This window comes from Hemitrygon akajei, chromosome 2, assembly GCF_048418815.1.
Source record: "Hemitrygon akajei chromosome 2, sHemAka1.3, whole genome shotgun sequence".
Lineage (NCBI taxonomy): Eukaryota > Metazoa > Chordata > Chondrichthyes > Myliobatiformes > Dasyatidae > Hemitrygon > Hemitrygon akajei.
The window spans coordinates 208,299,751-208,318,014 of NC_133125.1; the positions used below are offsets into that span (position 1 = coordinate 208,299,751).

The 18,264-nt window shown below is 43.7% G+C and overlaps 1 protein-coding gene across 1 annotated transcript in view; it reads right to left on the reverse strand.

Annotated features, from left to right (window-relative positions):
* Window positions 1–17,644, reverse strand: part of LOC140722216 (uncharacterized) — a 140,737-nt gene extending 123,093 nt beyond the window's left edge. Inside the window, exons 1-5 of the mRNA XM_073037009.1 lie at window positions 17,234–17,644; window positions 17,052–17,147; window positions 15,452–15,685; window positions 8,502–8,524; window positions 8,287–8,405 (exon numbers count right to left, since the gene is read on the reverse strand). Of these exons, the coding sequence (XP_072893110.1) occupies window positions 8,287–8,405; window positions 8,502–8,524; window positions 15,452–15,685; window positions 17,052–17,147; window positions 17,234–17,644 (883 nt within the window). The remainder of the gene's footprint in view (window positions 1–8,286; window positions 8,406–8,501; window positions 8,525–15,451; window positions 15,686–17,051; window positions 17,148–17,233) is intronic.
* Between the last annotated feature and the right edge of the window lie 620 nt (window positions 17,645–18,264).

Sequence of the window (18,264 nt, forward strand, 5' to 3'; positions counted from 1 at the left end):
TATTAGCACATTACTTATGTGATGTAATTGTTTTAACTATGTATCCTATTAACTAGTTTATTTCTGTGCAAGGAATTTTGGTTATCTAAATTAGAATAGGTGATGGCTTTTTCAGAGGTGCCATCTTTCTTTTTTTTTTGTTTTCACATTATTTGCTCTTAATTTATCTCTTGGCATTGTTTCTCAACTCTTCATTTAGTTTGCTTGGTATTGGCATGTTTGATCATACTTTAAAATAAACAATCGTTGTAATTAAGACTGCACATCATTCCTGACACCTGGAAGAACCCTATAGTTCAGAAAATAAACAGAGATTCAACAGGTCCATGAAGTCAATGCAACCTTCCCTCATTTCTACAGAATCTGTGTCCATCTTCTGAGTAAATACAGATTCAAAATATTAATTTAATCTCTCTTGAAACTCGTTTGGCAACACACATGGATCACCAGTCTGAATTCCAGAGGACCAACTTTGTCCTTGCTCTTAACATATCTCAAACATCCCTTAGGATGTATCTCCTTCAACTTGTTTGTTAGGGCACCTCATGCCTTCTTTTAGCCCTTGAGTGTTCCCTTGTATTTATTATACTACATAAGCAACTCATTTGTTCTTACCTGCCTATCCCTGCTACGTACCTCCTTTTTTTTCTTTTTTTCTTAATGAGGATCTCACTATCTCTTGAAAACCAAGGTTCTCTAAACTTCTTTTCTCTGCCTTTTATTCTGACAGTCAGAATAGGCCTCCCACTTAACAAGTACACATTTGCCAAAAGCAGCCTCTTCAAACCCACATGCCAGATCATTTCTGACACCATAAAAATTGGCCTTTCTCCAATTTAGAGTCTCGGCCTGCAGGCCAGACTGAACTTTCAGCATAATTGCTTTGAAACTAATGGCATTGTGGTCAATAGATGCAAAATGCTCTTCTACACAGATTTCTGTCAACTGCCCCATCTCATTCCTAAATAACAGCTCTCTCTTTGGCACTTCTGTGTTCTGATGAAGGAACCTTTCTGAACACATTTGACAAACTTTATCCCATCCAGTCCTTTTACAGGTTGGGAGTCCCAGTCAATATGTGGAAAGTTAAAATCTCCTACTATGACAACCTAATATTTCTTGCAACTGTCTGCACTCTCTCTGAAAATTTGTTCCCCTAAATCCCTTGGACTGTTGGGTAGTCTGTTACAGTACAGAGGAGTTGTTTTGTGTGTCAATGTCCAGGGCACCTAGCAAGCAAGATGTGGAAAAGTAAAAGAGATGATTTGGTACAGCTGTGACCTCTCATGCCATGGTTGGAGGCAGTGTCCTGAAAGAGTATGAGAATCTCTCACCAAAGCAGACAGAATTCATGTGTGACAGTGGAAGAGTGTGTATGGAACTGGAGGAGATAGCAGAGGTACTTAATGAATACTTTGCTTCAGTATTCACTATAGTAAAGGATCTTGGCGATTGTAGGGATGACTTGCAGCAGACTGAAAACCTTGAGCATGTAGATACTAAGGAAGAGAATGTGCTGGAGCTTTTGGAAAGCATCAAGTTGAATAAGTCACCGGGACTGGACGGGATGTAACCCAGGCTGCTGTGGGAAGTGAAGGAGGAGATTGCTGAGACTCTGGCGATGCGCTTTGCATCATCAATGAGGACAGGAGAGGTTCCAGAGGTTTGAAGGGTTGTAGATGTTGTTCCCTTATTCAAGAAAGGGAGTAGGGATAGCCCAGGAAATTATAGACCAATGAGTCTTAATTCAGTGGTTGGTAAGTTGATGGAGAAGATCCTGAGAGGCAGGATATATGAACATTTGGAAAGGCAGAATATGATTAGGAATAGTCAGAATGGCTTTGTCAAAGGAAGGTTATGCCTTTTGAGCCTGATTGAATTTTTTGAGGATGTGACTAAACACATTGATGAAGGTAGAGCCATAGATGTAGTGTATATGGATTTCAGCAAGGCATTTGATAAGGCACCCCATGCAAGGCTTATTGAGAAAGTAAGGAGGCATGGAATCCAAGGGGACATTGCTTTGTGGATCCAAACTGGCTTGCCCACAGAAGGCAAAAAGTGGTTATAGATGGGTCATATTCTGCATGGAGGTTGGTGACCAATGGTGTGCCTCAGGCTTCTGAGACCCCTACTCTTCGTGATTTTTATAAATGACCTGGATGAGGAATTGGAGGGTCCGGTTAGTAAATTTGCTGATGACCCAAAGGTTGGAGGTGTTGTGAATAGTGTGGAGGGTTGTCAGATACAAAGGGATGTTGATAGGATGCAAAACTGGCTGAGAAGTGGCAGATGGAGTTCAACCCAGATAGGTATGAAGTGGATCATTTTGGTAGGTCAAATATGTTGGCAGAATATAGCATTAATGGTAAGATTCTTGGCAGTGTGGAGGAACAGAGGGATCTTGGGGTCTGAGTCCATAGGACACTCAAAGCTGCTACGCAGGTTGACTCTGTTCTTAAGAAGGCATACGGTGCATTGGCCTCCATCAACCATGGGTTTGAGTTTAGGAGCCGAGAGGTAATGTTGCAGCTATACAGGACCCTGGTCAGACCCCACTTGGAGTACTGTGCTCAGTTCTGGTTGCCTCACTACAGGAAGGATGTGGAAACCATAGATGCGTGCAAAGGAGATTTACAAGGATGTTGCCTGGATTGGGGAGCATGCCTTATGAGAATAGGTTGAGTGAACTCGGCCTTTCCTCCTTGGAGCGAGGGAGGATGAAAGGTGACCTGATAGAGGTGTACAAGATAATAAGAGGCATTGATCGTGTGGATAGTCAGAGGCTTTTTCCCAGGACTGAAATGGCTAGCACAGGAGGGCATAGTTTTAAGGTGCCTGGAAGTATGTGCAGCGGAGATGTCAGAGGTAAGTTTTTTTTACATGGAGGGTGGTGAGTGCATGGAATGGGCTGCTGGCCGTGGTGGTGGAGGCAGAAATGATAGGATCTTTAAAGAGACTCCTGCATAGGTACATGGAGCTTAGAAAAACAGAGGGCTATGGGTAAACCTGGGTAGTTCTAAGGTAAAGACATGTTTGGCCCAGCTTTGTGGCCAACGAGCGTGTATTGTGCTGTAGGTTTTCTATGTTTCTAGAATCCACAGCAGCACCTTCTGTTTCTGAATTGACTGTCCACCAAATTATAGAGCTGGTGAGGTAGGCATCCAGGTCAGTCAAATGACTGGAGACAGCCTCTCTTGCCAGTGCTGGTCATCGACGAATGTACACAAGAGGTTTATGAGGGGAACAGTAATGTGAAATGTTAGTGGATGTGGGGTCATCGGTGTTGATAACTGGTGAGGCAATTTACAATACCTGTGCAGGAGGTGAAACAATGAGGGCAGAGAGAAGTCAGCCCCTGGTTCTTGTGTTTGAGGGTGTGCAGCTTCCTGTAGATTTATGGATGTGCCCAAACAATGAATGAATCACTGTAGGGATAGGCACACTGAGCAAATATACATACTTTTATACTACCAGCACTGTCTCTCTCTGGTGGCTTTCATTGACAGTCACAACACCCTTCCTGCTTTAATTCCTTCCACTCTGTTGCTTCCAAAACAACCAAACCCCAGATTGTTGAGTTGCCAGTCCTGCCCCTCTAGACACCAAGTCTCACTAATGGCTACAATATCATAATTCCATCTGTTGGTCCATGTCCTGAACTCATCTGCCTTTCCTACCATACTTCCTGCATTGAAATATACACAGCTCAGGACATTAGTCTCACCACACTCAACCTTTTGGTTCTGAGTTTTGACTGAGGTCTTAAGAATACCTGTCTCCACAACCTCTCCATTATCTATTCTTGCATTCTGGTTCCAATCATCTTGCAATTGTACTTTAAACTCCGCCCCCTCCAAACTAGCAAACCTTCCCACGAGGATATTAATCCCCCTCCAGTTCAGGTGCAAGCAGTCCCTTCTGTACCGGTCCTACATTCCCTGAAAGAGCACCTAATGATCCAGAAATCTCACTCCTACACCAACTCCTTAGCCACATTTTAAACAATACAATCTTCTATTTTTTGGCCTCAGTAGCACATGGCACATGTAGCAATCCTGAGATCACAACCCTGGAGGTTCTGCCCTTTGATTTAGCATCTGACTCCCTGACATCACTTTGCAGAACCATGTCTCTCTTCCTACCTATGTCATTGGTAGATACATGGACCACAACCTCTGGCTGCTCACTCTCTCACTTAAGAATGCTATGGACTCAATCCAAGATATCCCAGACCATGGCAGCCAGGAGGCAACATAATATCCGAGAATCTCATTCTCGTCTACAGAATCTCCTTTCTGTTCCCCTAACTAATGAGTCCCCTATCACCACAGCTTGCCTCTTCTCCCCCTCTTTCCTTCTGAGCCACAGAGCCAGACTCAATGCCAGAGACCTGACCACTGTGACTTTCCTCTGCAAGGGCATTTCCCACTCCTCCCCCTCAGCAATATCCAATAGTATTATATGGGAGGCAGGGTTTGAGGGTTGGCACAACATTGTGGGCCAAAGGGCCTGTAATGTGCTGTACTACTCTACGTTCTAGTATCCTGTTGTTGAGGGAGTTGGTCACAGACATACTTTGCACTGTCTGTTTAACCCCTTTCCCTTTCCTGACTGTCACTCAGATTCTCGTGTACTGCAAGTGTAGTCATCAGGGACACTGCAGGATACTTCGTCTTCCTACATCCCACAAGAGGAGCATTTAGCTACCCTGCCTGGTATTCCTACTGTTCTAAATTAGCAAATATACAGAAGAAAAAATCTATCTACAGCTTTTCACTTTCCCTCACTGAAACCTCTCCTTTGCAAAGCCTCAGAAATCTAAAGCCACAAAATTCCAACTCTGAACCCGTCCACTCCAATGGTGACCACTCCAGCAGTGGTCGCTGCACTTGCCCCTACTTTATTTTAATTTGTTCTTTCCAATCCATCCCCATTGCTGTTTGGCCACTGCTCAAAACACCAAACTGCCACCAGTCGAGCCGTATCTGCAGAATCTGCGTACCTGAGAGAGCCACATCTTCTCACCCATTGGATCACCGACTGGCCGCTGCTCAGAATGCCAGTCTGCTGCGGGTTGCTGCCTCATCTACTCAATCAATGAAACTGAGTGAGCTACGTCTTTGATCACCGATTGGCCACTGCTCAGAAATGCAACATTACATCTCTCTGCCATTCAACGGGTCACTGGCCATTTTGGTCAAGACCCCATTGTAATCTTTGCTAAGCAATGGGCGTCAGGGCAATGTAGTTTGGAGTTCAATTCTGTCCTTGTCTGTAAGGAGGTTGTATGTTCTCCCCATGACCACATGGGTTTCTGCCAGGTCTCTGGATTCCTCCCACAGTACAAAGATATACTGGTTGGTAGGTTAATTGATCACAGTGAATTACTAATGTCATTTTATTATTTTTATTGAGATACAGCATGGAATAGGCACCTCCAGGCCTTCCAGCCACAACATCAACCAATACCCCAATTTTAATCCTTGCCTAAGCACAGGGCAATTTACAGTGACCAGTTAACATCTCAACCAGTACGTATTTGGACAACTGGCGCACCCGGAGGAAATCCATGAGGTCACAGGGAAAACATACAAACTGCTTGCAGGCAGCGGTGGGAATTGAACCTAGGTCGCCTGTACTGTAAAGCGTTGTGATAATCACTACACTACTGTGGCACCCTCTGATTAGCCTAGTGTTTAATAGCCTGGTTGCCAGGTGGTTCAGCTCATTCGGCTGGGACTGCAGGTTTCACGCTGTATCTCTTATCAAATAGATATGTAACATTCCTCACTGTCCACTGTGCACCCCATTTTAGAGTCCTCGACTAACCTACTAAACATGTGAATATGACAGGGTCTTTTAAGAGACTTTTGGTTAGGTACATGAAGCTTAGAAAAATAGAGGGCTAAGGGTAAGCCTAGTAATAACTAAGGTAGGGACATGTTTGGCACAACTTTGTGGGCCGAAGGGCCTGAAATGTGCTGTAGGTTTTCTATGTTTCTATGTCACCTACATTCGCTCCAAATCATTCATATGGATGATGAAAAACACTGGACCCAGCACCGACCCCTGCAGCACAACCACTGGTCACAGGACTCCACACCGCCAACGCTGTATCCAATTCCAGATCGTACTGTATCCCATGTGATCTAACTCTGAGGAATAGCCTACCTGAAGTATCTTGTCAAGTAGCTCACTAAAGTCCATGTAGACAATGTCCAGTGCTCTTCTGTCATCTATCTTCTTCATCCAGGCTGGGTATCTCTAATTAGTCTTTTACTTTCAAATGAATATAGATCCTGTCTCTCAGAATGCCCTCCATTAATTTACCCTCCACCACTGTTACACTCACCAGTCTGTTCTTCCCAGGCTTTTCCCTACAGTCCAGGATAAATAAAAGTACATTAGTCTCCCTCCAGCCTTCCGTGTCACAACCACAGATTTGGCAGCGCAGTAGATATAGCAATTACACTTGTGAATATGCATGTGTCTGCTAATTATTATTTCATTCTGATAGTATTTAATTGAATTCATTCCTTCATAGTATTTGTCAAAACTTGAACCCAGCACAGTAACACTTCACTGTCTGTTTGCTTTCAGCCTTGCCTGAGAAATTGGACAGTCAAGTCAGCTGACTTTGAGGATGGTATTAGTTGTTCTTTCTAGCTGCAGAGTCGGCTTCATTTTCCATTTGGGAGTTTTAGTTAATGGCCCTATTTGGCCCAGCATTTATTGTTTCCTTTTCCCTTTAACACTTTTCACCTGCCAATAGTCTGTGAACTATTGACCCACTTCAGAGTCTCTTGCTCTGCACTTGGGCCATATCCAAACCTTGTGACATTCTGGCTCATCACTTGTAGCAATTGATGATAAACGTATCACTGAAAGGTGTCCCACAATTTCTTCCTCAGCTTCCCACAATGATCAGGACCTGGGGATTTATCTCCCTTTTGCATTTTAGGACCTGCAGCACATTTGCTTCTGTAATGTGGTAGAAAATGAGCTTGATCATCTTCTGTAACGTGGGAGAATTGAGAGCCCTCTGGAACTGGCACAGAAGAGGAGTTGAGGCCTGGGGCAGAGAAATTATGACAGGGAAGGTTTAGAAGGGTGCGGACAAAATGCAGGTAAATGGGTCGCGGGGTGATCTGACAGAAATATATAAGGTTATGAGGGGCTTAGATTGAGCAGGTGGTTAAAATCTTCTTCCCAGAGGAGGGAATCAAATACAAGAGGTCATATGTCTGAGGTGAGAGGAAATAGTTTAAAGGTGGGTTTATCTGAGCAGTGGGTTGTTGATGTTGGAACTTGCTGCCAGAGGAGGTGATGGAATCAGATACAATCACTGTGTTTAAGGATCACTTCAACAGACAAGACACATAAGGAGACTGACCTAATGCCGGCCAGTGGGATGGTAGATGGTAAATAGGTCACACAGAGTTGATGGGTGGAAGGGCCTGTTTCTGTGCTATATGACAATAACTCTATCACTTTAAATGAACTGAATGACTGAGACTCCACAGCCTCCGGTGCAGAGAATTCCAATGATACACCTTCTTCTGAGGGTTCACCCCATACTGAGACAGTGACCCCTGACCCTCAACTCCTCAGACAGGGGAAACTGTCTCTCTGCATCCTGTCTGTTGAGCATGTGAAGAATGTTACTTGAATCTGGTATCACACTCAGCACAAGCATCATAATACCAGTTTACTGAGGGAAATGAGAAAATACCAGATGGAGGTTCTGGCTAATTTGCTAATCCTCCTTGGCTACATGTGTGATAGGAGATCTGCCAGATTATATAGTGTCTGTGTGATTGATTGAAGGTCAATTCATCTTGGCCTGTCCAGTCTCAGTCTCACAGTCTCCATGTGGTGGTTTAATAATAAACCCAAAAGACCAGCAGGGGGAAGAACTGGGTTCCCCTGAACTATCCAGGTGTATTTGTCTGATACTCCCGGCTTTTATCCCTATGGCATCATCAAAAGAATTTTCATTCCATAGCTATTGTGGTTCTATCCAACATTGTCTCATGGGGAGTTTTTGCAGAATGGGAGGGATTAGGATGTGGATGTTCATTTTACTCTGTGTATTGTGCCCCATGTCAGTGTGTTCAGGGATCTCCAGCTAACCATGTGACAGTGATGGTTTCCAACAGGTGGGGTTGGTGCCAGGATAAAATATCTGCTCCCTTTCAATCTACTATTATAGCAATCTTTGTGTCTAAGTCTTATTTAAAGATGTCTCATGCACAATATCAAAGGAAACAGTACAAGTTTTACCTTGATTAATGGCATTAAGGGATTCTCCCAATATGTTTTTCAATAAAAAGAGGTAATTGAACTTTTCAATTGGCAGAGCACCATCTGTCACTGGCAATGATTTCTCTTCATCACAGAGCCTGCAGGAGGAACACCAGCCGGTTATAAATTGAGCATTAGCAGTTTCTGTGCACTTTCACAACACAGACAGGGTTTCAGTGAAGAACGTGTCCTACCTTCTCTTCTGTTGAGCTTCCTCCTGAAAGAAATAAAACACAATTCTGAATTGACTGAGACTGACCATCCGACCCCAATGGCAGAAATTACACCCAAATTATTCCAAACTTCTGTAAGTCCCATTGACCAAACCTCACTCACATTGACACAAAGAGGGGAAATGGATACCGTAGGACATAGAATCACGGGAGAAAGTACAGAGACTTTTTAATGAAAATTCTACCATAACCAAGAGAATGGCGATTGCAGGGAATATTGGACAGGTTGTGCATGTATACCTGGAGAAGATATCAGCGATGATCAGATTAAGGAATTTAAGGTTATGAATAGATTTGATTGGGTGAGGTGGAGAAAGTATCTGTACTTGTGGGGAAACCTAAAGTCAAAAATAAAAAGTCACGTGGTCTTCAATGTATCCCATAAGGAATTCAGTAAAAAGAATAGGGAACTGGATGCCGCAGGTGTTCTTTAAGCCAACAGCGGAGATAAATTGAAGGGGAAGGTGATAAAGATCTGGGGAACCATGGGATTTGGGCCATTGCTGATGGGTGACTAGTGGCAGGAGGCTTGCGTGGAGCAGCAAAGTTAGCAGGAGAAGATGCCCCAAATGGCCTAACCATGATGAGGAATGGGATGTAATTTAACATTGAACAAAACAAAATAAAATATGTAAATTTCCCCCAAATGCCCCCCACTGCTAATGGAAACTGGCCAGAGATAACCATTTATTAATCTGAGTTAAATCTGATATGAGTGTGTCATATTCCAGATGCTAATGTTAGTCCCAAATCATTGGCACAGTCCCCCTCACAATCACTACAACATGGGGACAGGAGCAGGAAGAGATCATCAAACCCCTCAAACCTGAAACTCTGGTCATGGCTAATCTACCTCACATCTTACTCTTTGCTGGGTTCCAAATGCTCTCAATTCCCTATTTTATTTTCAAATTTTATGGTGAGGAGAAATTTATAAAGACCTCTGTATTAGATGACCAGGCGTTTCCCCTGAAATTATGTCCCTGCTTTCCAGAACCTCCCACCCATAAGAACATAACATATAGGAGCCGAAGCAGACCATTCGGCCCATCGAGTTTGCTCTGCCAATCAATCGGGCTAATCCACTTCATCCAGTCATCCCTACTTCCCTGCCTTCACCCCATATCCTTTGATATGCTGGCTAATCAAGAACCTATCTATCTCTGCCTTAAATACACTCAATGACTTGGCCTCCATGGCCGCTTGTGGCTACATATTCCACAGATTTACCACCTTCTGACTGAATTAATTTCTCCGCATCTCAGTTCTAAAAGGTCACCCTTAAATCCGAACATCATGCCTTGTTGTCCTAGAATCCACTACCTTGGGAAATAACTTTGCCATATCTAATCTGTTCAGGCCTTTTAACATGCCGAATCCCCCCTCATTCTCCTGAACTCAAGGGAATACAGCCCAAGAGCTGCCAGATGTTCCTCATATGGTAACCCTCTCATTCCTGGAATCATTCTCATGAATCTCTGAACCCTCTCCAATGTCAGTATATTCTTTCTAAAATAAGGAGCCCAAAACTGCAGACAATACTCCAAGTGTGGTCTCACGAGTGCCTTAGAGAGCCTCAACATCACATCCCTGCTCTTATATTCTATAACTCCAGAAATGAATGTCAACATTGCATTCGCCTTTTTCTCAACTGACTCAAACTGGAGGTTAACCTTTAGGGTATCCTACACAAGGACTCCCAAGTCCCTTTACATCTCTGCATTTTGAATTCTCTCCCCATCTAAATAACAGTCTGCCCATTTATTTTGTCCACAAAAGTGCATGGTCATACACTTTACAAGATAGTATTTCACCTGCCACTTCTTTGCCCAATCCTCTAAACTATCTAAGTTTCTCTGCAGGCTCTCTGTTTCCTCAACATCGCCCACTCCTCCACCTATCTTTGTATCATCAACAAATTTAGCCACAAATCCATTAACACCATAGTCCAAATCATTGGCATACATCATAAGAAGCAGTGGTCCCAACACCAACCACTATGGAACTCCACTGGTAATCGGCAGCCAGCCAGAATAGGATCCCTTTATTCCCCCTCTCTGTTTTCTGCCAACCAGCCAATGGTCCCCGTACACTATTAACTTCCCTGCAATTCCATGGGCTCTTATCGTACTAAGCAGCCTCATGTGCAGCACCTTGTCAAAGGCCTTCTGAAAATTCAAGTACACCATGTCTACTGCATCTCCTTAGTCTATCCTGCTTGTAATTTCCTCAAAGAATTGCAGTAGGTTTGTCAGGCAGGACTTTCTTTTCAGGAATCCATGCTGGCTTTGGCCTACCTTGTCATGTGCCTCCTGGTAGTTCATAATCTCATCCCTAACAATCGATTCCAGCAACTTCCCTCCACTGATGTCAAGCTAACGGGTCTATAGTTTCCTTTCTGCTGCCTCCTACCCTTCTTAAATAGTGGAGTAACATTTTCAAGTTTCCAGTCATCTGATACAGTGTCAGAAGTTATCAATTCTTGAAAGATCATTGTTAATGTCTCCGCAGTCTCTCCAACTACTTCCTTCAGAACCCGAGGGTGCATTCCATCAGGTCCAGGAGATTTATCCACTCTCAGAACATTAAGCTTCCTGAGCACCTTCTCAGACATAATTTTCACTGCACAAACTTCACTTCCCTGACATTCTTCAATATCCAGTATACTGCAGACGTCTTCCACTGTGAAGACTGATGCAAAATACACATTCACGTTCTCTGCCATCTCTGCATCTCATTAAAATATCTCCAGCATCATTTTGTATTGGTCCTATATCTACCTTCAACTCTCTTTTACCATTTATATACTTAAAAAGCTTTTAATATCTTCTTTGATATTTGTCTTCAGCTTCCTCTCAGAATTCATCTTTTCCTTCCTAATGACCTTCTTAGTTTCCTTCTGCAAGTTTTTAAAAGCTCCCCAATCCTCTAACTTCCCGCTAGCTCTGGCTTCCTCGTATGCCCTCTCTTTTGCTTTTACTTTGGCTCTGACTTCACTTGTCAGCCATGGTAGTGTTCTTCTTCCCTTTGAAATTTTCTTCTTACTTGGAATATATCTGTCTTGCACTTCCCTTGTTTTTCACAGAAACTCTGCTGTCCTTCCTGCTATTGTCCCTTTCCAGTCAACTTTGGCCAGTTTCCCTCTCATGTCATTGTAATTTCTTTTATTCCACTGAAATACTGACATATTGGGTTTTATTTTTTCCCTCTCAAATTTCAATTTCAACTTGATCATATTGTGATCACTGTTCCCTAACGGTTCCTTAACCTTAAACTCTCTTATCAACTCCAGATCATTGCACAACACCCAATCCAGCACAGCCGATCCCCTAGTGGGCTCAACAACAAGCTGTTCAAAAAGCCATCCCTTAGACATTCTACAAATTCTACAAATCCTCTCTTGAGGTCCAGTACTGACCTGGTTTCCCCAATCCACGTCCATGCTAAAACCCTCAATGATTATCATGACATTGCCTTTCTGATATGCCTTTTCTAGCTCCTGCTGTAGTCTGTAATCCACACCCAGGCTGCTGTTTGGAGGTCTGCATACAACTGCCATTAGGGTCCTTTTACCCTTGCCATTTCTTAACTCAACCCATAGAGACTCTACACCCTCCAATCCTATGTCATCTCTTTCCAATGATTTAATGTTATTTCTTATACACAGATCCACACCACCTCCTCTGCCTACTAACCTATCTTTCCGAAACACCATATATCCTTGGATGTTCAGCTCCCAATGGCAGCCATTCTTTAGCTAAATTTCAGAGATAACCAAAACATCATACTTGCCAATCTGTAGCTGAATTTGAAGATCGTCCATTTTATTCCTTATACTGTGTGCATTTAAATATAACACTTTCAGTCCAGTGTTTGCTGTTTTCTGTTTTAACTGCACCATACCTCTATTGCCCTGTAACTCATGCTATTGACTGTGAGTAAACCTCCTCTCCTGCCTGTTCTTTCTATAATCTCTGTTGCATGCTATCTTTGATTTATTTCTGTTTTCCCCTAGCTCAACCATATAACTTCGGTTCCCATCCCCCTGCAAAATTAGTTTAAACTCTCCCTAACAGCTCTATTAAATGTGCCCGCTAGGAAATTGGACCCCTTTGTGTTCTGGTGTAACCTATCCTTTTTGTACAAGTCGTATCTCCCCCCCGAAGAGGCCCCAATGATCCAGGAATCTGAAGCCCTGCCCCCTTCACCAGTCTCTCAGCCACACATTAATATGCCTGATCATGCTATTCTAGCACTTGGTAGTACGTGGCACAGGCAGCAATCCTGAGATTACTACCATAAAGGTCGTACTTTTCAGCTTCCTACCTTACTGCCTGAATTCTCTCTTCAGGACCTCCTCCGTTTTTCTATCTATGTCATTGGTAGCAACATGTACCAAGACTTCTGGCTGGTCACCCTCTCCCTTCAGAATACTCTGCACCTGATCCGAGACATCCCGTACCCTGGCACCTTGGAGGCAACACACTATGCAGGTATCCCTATTAGGGTGACAGAACCTCCTGTCTGTTCCCCTCACCATGGAATCCCCTATGATGACTGCATTCCTCATCTTCCTCTTTCCGTTCTGCACCAGGGATCCAGGCTCAGTGCCAGATACCCGATCGCTGTGGTCATCCTCAGTAATTGAATGAGATTGGAGGTGACATCAGATGCATGCAACTCTGGCAACGTTTGCAATACATTGCTTCCTACAAAGCGAAACCCAATAGCATGAATGACAATGATGTTTCTCGACCAAATGAACTCAATGCCCACTTTGAAAGGGAGAATATAACTACAGCTGTGTAGATCCCTGCTGCACCTAGTGACTCTGTGATCTCTGTATCGGAGGCTGATGTAAGGTCTCTTTAAAGAGGGGAAACCCTCGCAAGGCGGAAGGCCCTGATGGAGTACTGATAAGGCTCTGAAAACCTGTGCCAACCAACTGGCGTGAGTATTCAATAACATTTTCAACATATCACTGCTATGAGCAGAAGTTCGCACTTGCTTCAAAAAGGCAACAAGTATACCAGTGCCTAAGAAGAATAATGTGAGCTGCCTTAATGACTATTGCACAGTAGCATTCACATCTACAGTGATGAAATGCTTTGAGAGGTTGGACATGGCGAGACCAAACTCCTGCCTCAGCAAGGACCTGGACCCACTACAGTTTGCCTATCACCACAATAGGTCAACAGCAGATGCAACCTCAATGGCTCTTCACACGGCCCTGGACAGTGCAGACACCTGTGTCAGGATGGTGTTCATCAACTATAGCTCAGCATTTGAAACAATCATTCCCACAATCCTGATTGATAGGTTGCAAAACATGGGTCTCTGTACCTCCCTCTGCAATTGGATTCTCAACTTCATAACCAGAAGGCCACAATCTGTGTGCATTAGCGATAATATCTCCTCCTCACTGACAATCAATGCTGGTGCTTCTCAAGGGTATGTGCTTGGCCTGCTGCTCTACTCTCTCTGCCCGTGACTGTCTGGCTGGACAAAGCTCAAGTACCATCTATAAATTTGCTGATACAACCATTGTTGGTAGAATGTCAGATGGAGATGGGAGGGTGTACAGGAAGAAGATATACCAACCAGTGGAGTGGTGTCGTGGCAATGGCTTTGGTAAGATGAAGGAGCTGAATGTGGACCTCAGGAAGGGTAAGACAAAGCAACACATACCATTCCTCATAGAGGGATCAGAAGTGGAGAGAGAGAGCAGTTTCAGGTTCCTGGGTGTCAAAATCTCTGAGGACCTAACCTGGTCCTAACCTAACCTGGACCTAACCTGCTCCTATCGATGCAGCTATAAAGAAGGTGAGACAGTGACTATACTTCATTTGGAGTTTAAGGGAATTTGGTATGTCAACAAGAACACTCAAAAATTTCTGTGGGTGTGCCATGTAGAGCATTCTGACAGACTGTATCACTGTCTGTTATGGGGGGAGGGTTACTGCACAGGATTGAGAGAAGCTGCAGAGGGTCATAAATTCAATCAGCTCCATCTCAGGTGCTAGCCTACAAAGTACCCAGGACATCTTCAAGAACTGATGTCTCAGTGTCTATTCTTAAGGACTCCAGCATCCAGGGCATGCCATTTTCTCATTGTTGCCATCGGGTGGGGGATGTGGGGGCCTGGGGGCTCACGCTTGGTGATTTGGGGGCAGCTTCTTCCCCTTGCCATCCAATTCCTGGGTGGACGTTGAGCCCATGAACACTAACTCACTTTAAACAAAATATTTATTATTTCTATTTTTGCATGATTTTTATTCTATTCAATGCACATATACTGCAATCCATTTATTTATTTATTTATTTGTTTGTTTGTTTGTTTGTTCTTCTATATTATGTGTTGCATTGAATTGCCGCTGCTAAATTAACAGGTGAATCTGATTCTATATTTAAAGTACAGGTTAATAGGTTCTTGATCGGTCAAGGAGTCAAAGATTACAGGGAGAAGGCCGGAGAATGGGGTTGAGAGGGAAATAAATTGCTCATGATGGAATGGTGGAGCAGATTTAATGTGCTGAAAGGCCTAATTCTGCTCCTATGTCATATGGTCTAAATATACTAACTCCAGTTTAGCCCTCACAGCATTGTAACAGCCACACACACATTGAATTTAACTGCAGTTACTAATATAAACATCTTGGAGAGATGAAACAATCACAATCTCATTGTCAAGATCACAGCAACTCAATCACAAGCAGTTTGGAGAAAATCCTCCGATTGAACAGATATTAAAGAGGCCACTTATTCTGGAAAGAACATCAGCTCAGCCCTGAAAAAGGCAGAACATTTTCCAATTTCTGAATCATTGGCAAATGTTGCATTTATTTCAGAAATGTCACCCAGCATTTTGTGACTGTATTTTCACTGAATCAATCTGTAATACAATCCCTCACCTTCAGAAATTTCACACAGTCTTTTTGATCCAGCTGTTTCTTTAACAATGATATTTCCTTCCGAATTGAATTTAATTTCTCTTGAATCACTCGAAGATTTTTCTCCATTGGATTTCGAATCCTTGCCTCTTCACTCCTGAGATCTTGGAGTAAGTTTTGCTCCTTCTTTATAAGAATCTGATGCAGTTCAGCAAACTGGGATTTGATCTCTGACTGAAGGCTGTTTGACTGCTCCTGTCAAATAAAATGAGAAGATTAAAATGTTACGTTCCTGTATTGTGGATCCTTTTGATAGGGAAGTTGACCACTCAGCCCATCAGGCTCGAGCACAGACTTATCGAGCACAAGAAGTCTTTCAGCCCACCCGGTTGGTGTCACCATGACCTGTAAGGAGTTTGTAATTTGTCCCATGATTGCAAGGGTTTCCATAAGATATAGGAGCAGAATTAGGCCACTTGGCCCATTGAGTCCACATCACCATCTCATCAAACCTGATCCATTTTGCCTCTCAGCCCCAATTTCCTGCCTTCCTGTCTCTTCATGCCCTGGCCTGTCAAGAATCTATCAACCTCTGCCTTAGATATACATAAGGACTTGGCCTACACAACTGCCTTAGCAACAAATTCCACAGATTCACCACTCTCTGAATGAAGATATTTGTTCTCACCTCCATTCCAAAAGGATGTCTCTCTATTCTGAGGCTGTGTCCTCTGGCCTTCCACCATAGGAAACGTCTTCTCTACATCTACTCTATCAAAGCCTTTCACCATTCAATTGGTTTTAATGAGGTCACTCCTAATTTTTCTGAATATCCACTGAATATAGGCCCACAGCCATCAAGCACTCTTCATAAAACAAACAGTTTAATCTTCGAATCATTTTTGTAAACTTCCTTTGAACTTTCTCCAGTTTCGGCACATTCTTTTTAAGGTAAGGGGCACAAAACTGCAAGCAGTTCTCCAAATGAGGCCTAGCAAGTGCTTTATAAAGCCACAACATTATATCCTCTGGAATCTCCGGTTTCCTCCCACAGACCAAAGACGTGCTAGTTGGTAGGTTAAATTGTCCTGTTACTAGGATTGGGTTAAAGCGGGAGTTGCTGAGTGGCAGGGCAGGAAGGGTCTATTTTGCAATGAGTCTCAATACTTAAGTAGATTCTACCTGCAGTATGACACACACAAAATGCTGGATACCGACCCTGGAGAAGTGTAAATATTATTATTCTGCCTACTGCATTACATTTTAGCCTGTCGCGATGCTTCCAAAATGTTGTGAAGGGAAGTTCATTATCCCATCATTCCCACTCCTCATTATTCCCCTGTAGTCGATTCCCTTTCACACGCCCATTGACTCCCGTTGATTCACCACCCACTTTCACAAGGATAATTTACGGCAGCCAATTGACCATCCAACCAGCGTGTCCTTGGGATGAGGGAGGAATCCGAGGCGGCGACGGGGAGTACGCACAAGCCTCACAGAGTTTAGGATCCAGCCAGAGCACCAGATCTGTGACAATAGCACCGACTGAGAAAAGCACCGCCCTAATAATTACCCGCATTACACCGATCAAATCTGCACAGAGCAGGAAATCGAAACTCACCCGAACTCTTTCAATCTTCTGTTTCTGTTGCTTTGCCACTCCCTTGATCACTGACTTCCTTTTAGTGAGAAGTTCGAATGAAGATTTAACCTGATCCTGGGTGGTTTAGAGTCAGAAAATAAAAGCATTAGACCAGAAAGAAACAAATGAACAATTACGTGATCAAAATCTGTTACTTTTACCTTGTAGACTTCAAAAGCTTCTTCAATCGGCAGGAAGCGGTGCTCTTTGTGTTCCCGGGCGTCTCGACAAATCAAACAGATCAGTTTCTTGTCCGTTTCACAAAACAGCTTCAGTTCTTCCTCGTGCTTCTTGCAGTGAAGTTTCCTTTCAGAAGGTCTCGACTTCAGCTGTACTTTTCGAGCTTTATCAGCCAGTCTTTTTAGGAGCCAAGATGGTCTGAGATTCCGGTCTGCAAACTGCGCTCTACATTCCGGACAGATGTTTCTCTCCTCCCTTTCCCAACACCGTGTGATACAGGAGCGGCAGAAATTGTGTCCACATTCCAGTGAAACCGGATCGGTGAAGAATTCCAGGCAGATGGGGCAAATTGCCTCGTCCGTCCAACTTTCGACCTGGCCTGTCGAAGCCATGACCGGTACTTCCTGATTCAGGGTCCTTTCACTTTCGGGGAGCTGCTGAACCCCTGCAGTACCGCGATTGTCCACTAGACGCGCTCCTGTTTCAGGGGATGGAGGTAATGATACAAGTGTTCAATGGGAAGATAACCTGGCAGTTGCCGATTCCTCTCGCATAGGGGGGTAGGTCGAGGGGAAACCAGTCCTGAATGTAGATAAACTAACTGAATAAAGATGCAGATACAACTGTAGCATTTAAGAGACTTGGAGATAGACACGTGACTCTGCAGGGGATTGATCGGCAGAAGAAGTTTGGTTTAATTTGGCATCGTGTTCGACTGAGACATCATGCGGCGGAGAGCCTCGTCAAGAGCAGTTCTGTTCCCTTCTGTGTTCTGTGAAACCGGTAACATGAGGTTGGAGGGAGGTCTCTGTCCATCTTAATCCGAGTTTCAAGATTGTTTAATGTCACTTCGAGTACATCATGACACAGGTAGGACAAGGGAGGTGATCATGAAAACAGACTACAGGGGTTAGGAAGGAAGTTGAGAACCAGGACCTCAAAGGTAGTCATCTCGGGATTACTGCATGTGCCACGTGATAGTGAGCACAGGGATAGAGTGAGGTGGTGGATA